This window comes from Hyperolius riggenbachi, chromosome 6, assembly GCF_040937935.1.
Source record: "Hyperolius riggenbachi isolate aHypRig1 chromosome 6, aHypRig1.pri, whole genome shotgun sequence".
Lineage (NCBI taxonomy): Eukaryota > Metazoa > Chordata > Amphibia > Anura > Hyperoliidae > Hyperolius > Hyperolius riggenbachi.
The window spans coordinates 351,214,543-351,226,588 of record NC_090651.1 but is presented as its reverse complement, the minus strand read 5'-3'; the positions used below and the strand labels follow the sequence as shown (position 1 = coordinate 351,226,588).

Here is a 12,046-nt window from a genome sequence, read left to right as displayed (position 1 = left end):
CACGTGACGCAGGCGCCGGAAGCCGCGCATGCGCACTGGCAGCCCCGGTGTGTGAGGAGATCGGTGGGTGACGGAGACGCCATGTTGATCACCGTGTACTGCGTCCGCCCGGACCTGAGCGAGCTGACCTTCTCTCTGGACGTAGACCCGGACTTCGAGCTAGAGAACTTCCGCGCCCTGTGCGAGCTGGAGAGTGGGATCCCCGCCGACCAGGCCCTGGTGAGACACTGGGGGGCACCATATTGGAGGAGTGGATTCTGGGGGAGGGAGACTAGGGGCCCAAACTGGAGGAGTGGAGGCTGCGGGCCACCACTCTGGAGGAGGGGATGTTTGGAGGCACCACACTGGAGGGGATGTTTGGGGGAACCACGCTGGAGGAGGGGGAGACTGGGGTGCACCACACTGGAGGAGAGGGGACTGAGGTCCCTCTATTCTGGTCCTGGTGAAGCGGGGGCATCCCTTTGTTGGGGCCCAGATGATATCCTGGAGGGGGTTTTGGGGAACCTTTTGGTCAGGAGATAAGTGGGACTGGTGTGGAGGAGACTGCAGGGGCACCACCATAGTGGGGGAGTTAAGACTGGTTAATCTGATCAGGCTGTGGAGAGAAGACTGGAGAGCTTCTTACTGAGGAGGGGAGACTGAGGTCACTATTCTCTATTCAGTGGGAGCTGGGGGTCCCTTTGTTGGGGCTCTGTTGACATCCTGGAGGGTGGTGTTGGGGGACAACTGAGAAATGTTTAATCAGGTGGAGGTGAACCCATGAATTTATGTATATGTACGGGGGATCCCCTGGCTGGTCCATGTGTTAAGGCTGTGATTATATTGGTAATCGAGTCTGGAGGTTCTTATGGGAATGGGATTCATCTGACCAGACTGTAAGGGGAGGATGTTCCCTTGTTGGGGTGATCAGCTTAGGGGATCTCTCTGGGTGTTTGTGATAGTGTATTGAGGGGGGGGGGGGGAGTTAGGATCCACTTAGTACTGAGACCTTGCCAGGATACTGTTATGCACAGTAACCACCATTGCTGCTCCCCTTCATTGTCCAGGCTGCCCTGAGGGTTTTTACTATATCTAGGCCACCTTTCTTCCCCTAGCATTGTACATATGTTTCTGTCGCCAGCCAAACACTGCTGGGTGGTTTTAATCAATCAGAAGTCACTAAAACTGGACTGTAACTCAGAACTTCCCCTCTGTTCTAAAAGATAAGCAATAACATAATAAAGTTTAAACAAAACATTTTTGTTACAGCTGATACAAATCCTGCAATAAATATGCAATTTGTATACTTCCTGTTTTTATAGAAGCAGCCATATTAACATCATGTGTTTAAAAATGAGCTCTATGTTGTGACAGTCAGCTGACACAGCTAAGGGATCAAATTACAACTTGTGATTAGTCACAGCTGAGGAGGAATTGGACAGGCTAAACTCTCTAAATACATACAGGGTACATTTCTATATGTTTTCCTTCTGTCCAGTGCAAGAGGTCAGGTCTCTGTTGATCAGTCAAGTTACCAATAATAATTTGATTGCACATTGGTGGAGCGGTAATGGATGGACGGTTGCTTAGTTTTGTACTGTCGTCTAGTGAACTGGTGACAAGGCAGCAGTTTTATCCATTCTCTTTCTGAAATGTGATTGGTGTTGCGTGATCCGATCTCTCCTCTCACTGATCTCCAGTAGGGTACATGCCAATCGTGTGAGCTGTATGCAGATGTTGTGGTGTGTTCTTACAAATTAATGGTCTGTGAAGGTGGAAAGCACCTCTCAGGAATGTGAAGGCTGGTCACGCATTGAAGAGAAGCTGCGTTCATAGATATTGTGGGCTGCACAAGGCAGGCTCTATTATCTGTGGTGAAAGTGGAACTAAGTATAATACTATCATTTTCCTATAAGCTGTTCAGATTCTGATGCATTAAATATGAGGGGAGGGGCTTTTCTAACATTGTAGAAGTTGCACTGTACAGAGTACATAGTCATGTCACTGACTGTCCTCAGAGGAGCTCAGTCCATTCCTACCATTGTCCTAGTCTAATGTCCTACCATATTATTATGTATTTATATAGCACTGACATCTTCTGCAGCACTTTACAGAATACATAGTCATGTCACTGATTGTCTTCAGAGGAGCTCTACTCCTACAATAGGTCATAATCTGATATCCCAACATATTATGTATTCAGTACAAAACCTACTGAGGGCTGGTTCACACTCAGGATTTTTTCAGCACTTTGCTGATAGACAGTGACTAGCAAAGTGCTGTGATTAATGTATCCCTATGGGATCATTCTCACTGCAGCGTTTGCTGAATCACACACCTGAGATAAGCATGCAACTAATCCAGTCAGACTTGAGTCAAACGCCTGATCTGCATGCTTGTTCGGGGTCTATGGCTGAAAGTATTAGAAGCAGAGGATCAGCAGGACAGCCAGGTAATCTGCATTGTTTAATAGGAAATATGTCAGCCTCCATATCTCTCTCACTTGTAGGTTCCCTTTAAATAGATTTACATTGCTGTCTATGGTATTATTTATCTTGTAGAGAACTACATCATTTGCACGCTAGCACGTGTCCGCCTAGTACGGGGTGGGTGTTTAGCAATGTTCTCATGATATGTGCTGTTTACATTACACAATCGTGATGTTTTAATGCATATTCCTGTCTTGAATTAGCACTTGCTGATTTTTTTTCGGCAGTTCCCAGCAGATTCGATCACTCTGAATTGTCATGAAATCGATGTCCCGGCATGTTGGCCCGATCGATAAATCAATTCATTTCAGCTGATCGGTTTCAGTAGACCGGTCCCTATCGTTGCACTGTATCAAGTAGTACAGTGCTGCAGTTCAATAGATTTCATGAATAAATCTATTAATCTATGTGTAGTATGTGAAAGGATTGAAAGAGACTCTGAAGCGAGAATAAATCTCGCTTCAGAGCTCATAGTTAGCAGGGGCATGTGTGCCCCTGCTAAACCGCCGCTATCGCGCCGCTAAACGGGGGTCCCTTCACCCCCAAACCCACCCCCGCAAGCGTTGGTCGTATATTTGGTCGCTCCTGGAGGCAGGGCTAACGGCTGCAGCCCTGCCTCCAGTCGCGTCTATCAGCGGCGCATCGCCGCCTCTCCCCCGCCCCTCTCAGTGAAGGAAGACTGAGAGGGGCGGGGGAGAGGCGGAGATACGCGCTGACAGACGCGCGTGGGGCAGGGCTGCGGCGGTTAGCCCTGCCCCAACCAGGAAGCGCTTCCCCGCTTTACAGAGGGGATTTGGGGGATCAGGGACCCCCGTTAAGCCGCGGGATAGCGGAGTTTTAGCAGGGGCACACATGCCCCTGCTATCTATGAGGTCTGAAGCGAGATTTATTCTCGCATCAGACTCTCTTGAAGCCCTGTCTGATCTGATTCTGCTCTAAGATGAATTGATCTTTTGGCTACATCTGGTGCACAGAGGAAAAGGCCACGCATGAGCTGCTCTGTAGTACTGTGCAGGTGAAGGCCACATTTGCGCCTGCGCAGTTCGTCCGCGCTCCTACATGGACTGGATCGGTGGATTCCAGGAGGATTTGGTAATGGTAAGACTCTGGATTATCCAGACTCATAGGTACCAGGTCATCTATAGGTATATGGCCACTTTAAAGTGAACCTGAACTCTTGCACAGGACAGAAAAAAAACGGAGAAATGCATCCTGTATGTATTTAGAGTTTAGCCTGTCTAATTCCCCCTCATCTGTGACTAATCACCACTGTAATTTGACCTCTCAGTGGTGTCCACTTATAAATCTCCTCTGCCATGGCAGAGCTGCTAATTTGTAAACACAGGATATTAATATGTTTGCGTCTATGAAAGCAGGAAGTAGACACACTGTAGAATATTGCAGGATTTGTATCAGCTGTAACAAATGTTTTTTGTTTTTTTTAGAGGTGGCTATGCTGTTGCTTATCTTTTAAAGCAGAGGGGAAGTTCTGAGTTCAGGTCCGCTTTAAAAACATAGTGCATTGTATCCATTGGTGTATTCCGCGTGATATCATTGCTCTCCTGCACTACCTCAGTAGAGACGTCTTGGTTGATTTTGACAATGTGCTGTGGTCTTTGCTCCAGTTTTCCTGGTGAGCGATGCTACATGCCGGTGTAGAACAGGTCTGCCTGCAGCAGTGGTTGGGAATCCTGTGCTTGGGTGTGAGAACGTGTATGAACAGTGATGAATGGGCTTCACCCTGGGCTCGGCCTGTCTTTCCTGCACGACTGGTTCTTGTGACATGCAGAGATGGCTGGACCAGGCAGCCGAGGTTCTGTAGCATGTGAATAGTGCAGGTTGTGTGTGGTGTGCCCGGGATATGATGCCGTATGGCACTGTATTATCAGCTGGCTTAAGGGATTATCCTGGGCAGCATATGGCCTGTGTTGTCGCCACCCCCCTGTGATGATCTGATAGCTCAGGGTGATGCGATTCCATTGCTTGTCTGAATCCACTTATGCTTCTGATGGTAGTCAGGGTTAATCTCTGCATCCATGTTCAAGTGTACCTGTCCTCTCACATGAATGCTGGCTTCTAGGAAATAAACCAGTGATGTCACTGGGGCACGAGGCACTACGGGATGCACCAGACAAGCATTAGGGGATTGCATGTTGTCTCCTGGCAGCACCGCCAGATGATAATGCATGGACATCGACTATTGCAATTGTATTGGGCCAATTAAAATTGACGGGGAATGTATTTGATTGCCGTAGTGTCGAATCCTGAAGTGAGAGGGATACAGAGGCTGCCATCTTCATCCACTAATAAACAATACCAGTTATATAGAGCCACAAATATAAAGTATGCTCCTCCCACCTATAACTCGCCCCTTGTGAACTGGCCCTTATGCTTGGTACACACCATAAAATTTCCTGTCAGATCATCGGGTCGAATTGACCATTTCCGACAGGTCCCATCTGATTTCCGATCGTTTTTCTGATTAATTTTCCAATCAGTTTTGTGCAAAATGTAGAAAAACGATGGGAAATCAGATCGGGCCTGCTAGAAGTTATGTGTACTAGGCATTGTGTTCAGCTTGGAAAAGCTGTTTGTCTGGCTGATCTCATTGAGGAAAAAGTAAACCTGTACTGTACATATGAGACAACGAGTTGGTGCAGATAGACAAATTGTTTAGCCTCCTGCTATATAATGCAGATTTTTCCAAAGTTTCAACAATAGATACTATACAGTGTTCTCCCCAGAATGTGTTTTCCAGCTGGGTGGCATGAAAAATTAGCCGGGTAGGGCGCCACAAGGAAATACAGGGGCTGTCGCTTCCATACGTGCAAAATGGCTCCATAGGGGCAAACTGTGCAATCGCCCAGGGCCCCAGAGCTGGATAAGCCTCCCCTCAATTGATCGTGCTCGCTCAATACCCCTGCAGCGTATCAGTGTGTTCCTCTGATACATGATTGCTAGGTGCTGCTATGTACACATTCATTCACAGACAGAGAAACACACTACACAGATTATACACGTATACCCACACATGCAAACAGACACACCTCAAACAAGAGAAGCTTACATCTGATATGGCAGCAGCATGATAGGAGGCGGGTCCACACAGGAAAGCAAGGAATAATAGGCAGAATGAGTATGCAGGTCAGGTGCTGTGACTCCGCTGGCTGCATGCTTGTTCCAGGGCTATGGCTCTTCTGGCTGCTTGCTTGTTGCAGGTGTGTGTCTCATTCACAACTATAGCCAAAAGCTCAGCATGGCAGCCAGGCAACCAGCATTGTTTATAAGGGAATGAAGATGGCAGCCTCCGTATCCCTCTCACTTCAGGTTCCCTTTATATCTGGCAAAGTGGCCCCATCATATTCCGTGGTGCTGTAACATAGATGGTGACCTCTCAGGGAAAGTGGCAGGCTTGTTGTGAGATTCTGTATTTGTCAGCCTCACATTCTCCCCAGCAGGTGAATGGTGGTCTGTGATAAGATTGAATCGTGCTTTTTACATATAAACAATGGTCTCTCTCCTACAGATAATCTATGCAGAGAGACCCCTGACGGACAATCAGCGGTCACTATCGTCCTATGGACTGAAGGATGGGGATGTGGTGGTCTTGAGACAGAAGGACCAGGCGGAGGCTCGGCCGGTGGCACAGTTACCAGGTATGATATTCTGGAGGGGGTGGAGAGCTGTATACTCATCAGATGTGTGGCGCACGCAGATTGCTGTATACACGGCGATGGCCGCTCTGAGCGGGCCTTTGTTTCAAGCAAGTCTCACGTTTCCCTATACATCAATCCGTCAACAATGTACAATAAAAAAAATGATATATATGTGACTTGTCTGATCACAAAACAATCAAGGAAGCAATTTTTCGATTATTTCTGTTGGCAGCGGAATTCATTTGCTGGACAGTATATGATCTGATCACTATGATTGGATTGTTTGTCGATCAGGTGGAAATGTTAGCTTTAAAGGTGGCCATACATCTGTCGATGTGGCAGTCGATCGACCATCAGATTCGATAATTATCGAATCTGATGAAAATCTGTCTTATCAAGAGCATGTCCGATCGACAATTTATCCAATTTTCGGCCGAAATTGGTTGCACGTATCAATCAGACATGCTGAAAAGTATTGGGCCGACATAATCTATGAAGTGCGCGTGTGATAATCACGAACGCAGCGGAAACCTCCGTCCGCTTCCCCCAAATGTACATGTCCAGAAAAAATTTTATGACTGTACTTTTATTATCAGTGAGGTTTACTATATTCCATGTGCATACACCTGTTTATCTCATGGAATTTGCTAAACTTCTTGGCAACCATGTCATGCCGATGGGCGTGCATGCGGCACCAGCCCCAGGATCGCCTAAAACTGATCGGCATTAAGTCCTTGGGGCGGAGTTTGCACGGGATCGTGCGCTCGTATCCCCGCTTGAATGACGGAGCTCCGCTCCAACATCAGCCTCCCAGTGGCGATCGCCGCTAGGAGACTTAGACGTCTAATAACAGTGTGCAGTGCTGCGATCTACAGCAGTGCTGTACTGGGGACAGCCATGTGACACGGCTGGCCCCTGTTATAAACTGTTCTTATCACCTTGCTTCGACACCATCGTCTCACAGACTGTGAGATCACTTGACTCTCCACACAGCAAACAGGATATAGACTTGCTCAGGCTTCTTTCAATGTTTCCGTTATTTATTCAAGTCACAGGAATACAGATAGATACATTCATCATATCCTAGCCATGCCAATCTTCATGTTGCGTTATAAGCTCATGATTAGACTCCCTCTTGAAGTCAATCAGGTACCTTCTTCCTAACTACGTTACACTAAACTACATATGTACAGCATACATTATATCAGATTACAGAAAGGACGAACATGCTTAGGTCCCAGTCGGCCTTGCGAGCTAGTGCAGAAGGAAGAAGCAGAAGTGAGTTCTCCATTGCTTGCTCCAGCTTTAATACCGGCTAGGAAAGAGTTAAATATGACATCATCTTCGCCACCCCCTATATCAGTCTATTGGTGGACCCACTCATGGTGTCATCATACCCGCCTACTCGATTAATAATCGATGAGACATTTGACATACATGCAGGAATGTGAATATTTACAAAACATGACTGATGTTTATTGTTCCAGGCCCAGGTCAGGGAGACCTGCGGCCTTGATCAGAACAGCTTCTTGGTATGTTCTAGTTCTGCTGACAGAACTGCAGATTTTCTCTCTTCAGAGAAAATCCCCTTAAAGGGCAGGTCTGCTCATCAAGCCTTTTTGACTAACTCAGTCCAAATAACTGAGGCCTACTCTAATTATAACAGCCCCCTGGGGGAGACAGAAGTAATCGGCTGTCATAGGCTGGAGCCTATGACAGCTGATCACAGGGAATTGGCTGGTGTGGGGAGGGCGATCCTTGGAAAGAAATGAACAAAAAAGGGTCAAATATTAGAAAAAATAATATAAATATTTGCCCCTCCAAAAAATAAACACTGAGAGAGCGATCAGACCCCACCAGCAGAAAGCTCTGTTGGTGGGGAGAAGGGGGAGGGGGAATCACTTGTGTGCTGAGTTGTACGGCCCTGCAGCGAGGCCTTAAAGAGAATCTGTATTGTTAAAATCGCTCAAAAGTAAACATACCAGTGCGTTAGGGGACATCTCCTATTACCCTCTGTCACAGTTTGAAAAAGTTTGTTTGTAAACAAACAAAATGGCCACCAAAACAGGAAGTAGGTTGATGTACAGTATGTCCACACATAGAAAAATACATCCATACACAAGCAGGCAGTATACAGCATTCCTTTTGAATCTCAAGAGATCATTTGTGTGTTTCTTTCCCACATGCACTGAAGTTTCAGGCTGCTCTTTTCTTCCTGCAAACAGCTTTGCCCTTGTTTGTAATTCCTCAGTATGTGAAATCCCAGCCAGCTCAGAGGACGATTTATCCAGCTTGTAAGAGAGAAGAGAGAAGCTGCTCTAATCTAAATAACACACAGGCAGTGTGCAGAGAGGGGCCTGGAAGGGGGAGTTCATAGCAGAACCACAACACTGAAGAACTTGGCAGCCTTCCAGACACAGGCCGACAAGTCTGACAGGGGAAAGATACATTGATTTATTACAGAGACAGTGATAGTATAAAGTGCTGCAGTAAGCCAGAACACATTAGAATAGCTTTTGGAACTTGTAGGATGATAAAAAACAGGATGCAATTTTTGTTACGGAGTCTCTTTAAAGCTGCAGTGGCCCAATTATAATGGCCTGGTCATTAGGGGGGTTTAACACTGCGGTCCTCAAGTGGTTAAAGGCAACAGAGCTGCTCAGCTACAAAAATATTAATCATGTGGAAGCCCGTCTGCAGTTATAATGTGGGTACAAAACATGGACGGCATGGTGCAAAAAATTGGCAATACAGGCTCATGCACAAGAAAACATTACACATTACTGTAAGAATGTTATGTAGTGAAAGACTTCCTCTCTGCAGGTTTGCCAAGGATAGACTTCAGCAGTATCTCCGTTCCTGGGACCTCCAGAGAGACGCCGGCTCCTCAGCCTAAGCCTGCTGTGCCCGATTCCACTTCCTTTCCACAAGGGCTGGATAACCCGGCACTGCTGCGAGAGATGTTACTAGCCAATCCCCACGAGCTGTCGCTGCTGAAGGAGCGGAATCCACCGCTGGCAGAGGCCTTGCTGAGCGGAGATCTGGGTGAGTTCTGGCTCCTTTTCCTTCATACAGCGGCAGATCAGGGAGACAAACGAGCTTATATCTCCTGCATCTCCTACAGAGAAGTTCACCCGAGTCCTCCTGGAACAGCAACAAGAGCGAGCCCGCCGGGAGCAAGAGAGGATACGACTTTACTCCGCCGACCCCTTTGACTTGGATGCCCAGGCCAAAATCGAGGAGGATATTAGGTGAGGAATAGAGGCTCTTTATCTGCTCAGGTTTTAAGTTTTGGGGTCAGTGCCATAATATGGGTAAATTCTACAGGATGCCCACTTCTCCATAAAGTTGGAACAAGAAGCCTCAGTAGTGTTTCTCTACAATCAATTCTAGACTGTTCCCAGAACTGACCTTTCAGTCGACGATTGAGTGCGTCTATGAGCAGGTTGACAGGGTCACGGGGAGGTCGCTTGCTTGCGATTCACGGCACGCTTCACTTCACTCTGATGCTTTTTCTTTCCAGTTTGGAAGTAGGAAGTATTGGAGTCACCTGAAGAGTAAGGACGTGAACTCCTCGTGCCCATGTCCACCTGCTCGCGTGCTGCATTGCAGTGTTCAGGATAATTCTGGTTTCCGACTTCAATATCATGAATCTGAACCTCAACACTAGTCATGATATAGAACACACTGTGCCAGATTTATCAAAGCATTACCAACAGTTTTTTTCCTTCTTAAACTGTTCTAACCAGCAGGAAGAACAGTTCTGCATGATATGCAGCTTCTTTAATCTTAGGTAATAGTGGCAGTTTAGCATTAATTTCTAGAGCTGCACTACAGTTTAGAAAAGTGCAAATCCATCACTAAACTGTCGCAGATTAAGAAGTGCTTGATGGCAGTTCTACAGATAGTGCAGCAGTGCAGGCTAGGCATGATCTGTGAGGTGCTCTTCTTCCCCTGCTGAATTCCCCCTCATAGCCTGCTAGTATCAGTACAGCAGTTGTATTGGTTACCTCAGCAACAGCAATTCTCCTCACACACTGCACTGTCCTGAGAGACCGTTCTAGCTGCTCCTATTTTACAACCGTTTCAGAAGGAATCTGCACTATCTAATGATTCTTTAAGATGCCTGAAACAGTTCTGCACGGATTTCTAAAAACCTACCAATATTTTGTCTGACACTCTTGAATAATGTCCCCCAATGAGAGGGCCCCCTGGGAACATGCAACACTAAAACTTCAGAGAACTCACCAGTGTAGTCATTTGTAGAAGGATTATCGTAAGAGAACAGAGGCGCCAGCAGGATAAAAGGTAATAAAAACCTTAAAATTTGCTGGGAGGCAGTGGTGGCTTACCTCCGGAAAGCAGACTCAAAATACTGTCTGAATTAAACAAATAAATGTATTATTGGTACCCCAAAAGATGCAACGCGTTTCGCAGGCACAGCCCGCGTCATCAGGCAATAAGATAGGGGACAAACAGTAGCTCGTCAGTAGCACGAATGGCACCTCTGTCAGAGAGAGGTGTCATTCGTGCTACTGACGAGCTACTGTTTGTCCCCTATCTTATTGCCTGATGAAGCGGGTTGTGCCTGCGAAACGCGTTGCATCTCTTGGGGTACCAATAATAAATTTATTTGTTTAATTCAGACAGTATTTTGAGTCTGCTTTCCGGAGGTAAGCCACCACTGCCTCCCAGCAAATTTTTAGGTTTTTATTACCTTTTTATCCTGCTGGCGCCTCTGTTCTCTTACGATAATACTGTGTCCACCCCTGGTGGAGGGGTGACCTACCCCTACCTTCCTGATCTACAGAGAGCGACATCTTAATCCTGAGTGAGGACAGGTCTAATCTCCCCACCTGCATCTACAGTGGTTGCCTAAGAGGTAACCCATGTTTGTGAGTATATTCATCTCACACTTACATTTATCCACGGTTTCCAATACATACTACACTATATTGGGCTCTCGGTGTCTCCTATTTATTTGTAGAAGGATGTTGTGGAGGTGGATTTTAGGACTTCAATTACAGGTTATTATTTCAGCCCCAGTAATTCCTAGACAGGAATAAAACAGGAAGAAGATGGCTCGGATCCTTAAGGGCCCAGAACCATTCAGTCCTGTACAGATTAAAGTGAACCATAGAAGAATGAAATAGATTGTATACATACCTGGGGCTTCCTCCAGCCCCATCCGCCGGGATCGCTCCCACGCCGCCGTCCTCCGCTGCCCACAGCTACGAGAACCAGGTCCCCGCACTTCCGTCAGTCAGACTCGTACCCAGTCTAGCATAAGTGAAGTGTGCTGTTTGAGGGCGCACGTCTGCGTAGGCTGGCTCAGATGACGTCAGTGACGGGACCCGGTTCTCGTAGCTGTGGGCAGCGGAGAACGGCGGTGTGGGAGTGATCCAGGAGGATGGGGCTAAAGGAAGCCCCAGGTATATATAAAATATTTTTCATTATTCATCTCCGGTTCCCTTTAAGGCTAGTACACACCATGCAATTTTTGCTTCAGATTCTGTTTCCGATTGAGAAAATGATCGTGTCCTGGAAAAAATATACAGCCTGCTGATTGTCAGTGGCTGATCTCAAGATCAAAATCGATCTTTCTCAATCAGAAGCAGATCGTACATATTGTAAATTATCGATTACAGTACTGTCATTCACTCATTTTGTATGTCCTTTCAATCCATGTTACATTGCTATCCAATTGGAAAAATGATCAGAAATCCGTACACTAGCAAACTTCTATATCCGATCAATGTCCCTTCTGAATATTGATCTGATGACTCGCTCAAATCTGATCCGAAGTAAAAATGCAGTGTAGACAATTACTCAGAAAAAAAGTGCGCTCCCTCACTCCTGATACACTCCCAGATTACAAACAATTATAAAGGTTATAACAAAGAATAAATGGCTCAGTTCATC

The 12,046-nt window shown here is 46.5% G+C and overlaps 1 protein-coding gene across 2 annotated transcripts in view; it reads left to right on the top strand.

Moving 5' to 3' along the window:
- Positions 1–12,046, top strand: part of LOC137521851 (protein DDI1 homolog 2) — a 28,166-nt gene continuing 16,120 nt past the window's right edge. Inside the window, exons 1-4 of one of the 2 annotated variants that reach the window (XM_068241658.1) lie at positions 1–219; positions 5,995–6,124; positions 8,948–9,169; positions 9,249–9,375. In XM_068241658.1, coding sequence (XP_068097759.1) covers positions 82–219; positions 5,995–6,124; positions 8,948–9,169; positions 9,249–9,375 — 617 coding nt within the window. In that variant the 5' untranslated portion in view covers positions 1–81. The remainder of the gene's footprint in view (positions 220–5,994; positions 6,125–8,947; positions 9,170–9,248; positions 9,376–12,046) is intronic. The other variant, XM_068241659.1, reaches the window with a different exon arrangement.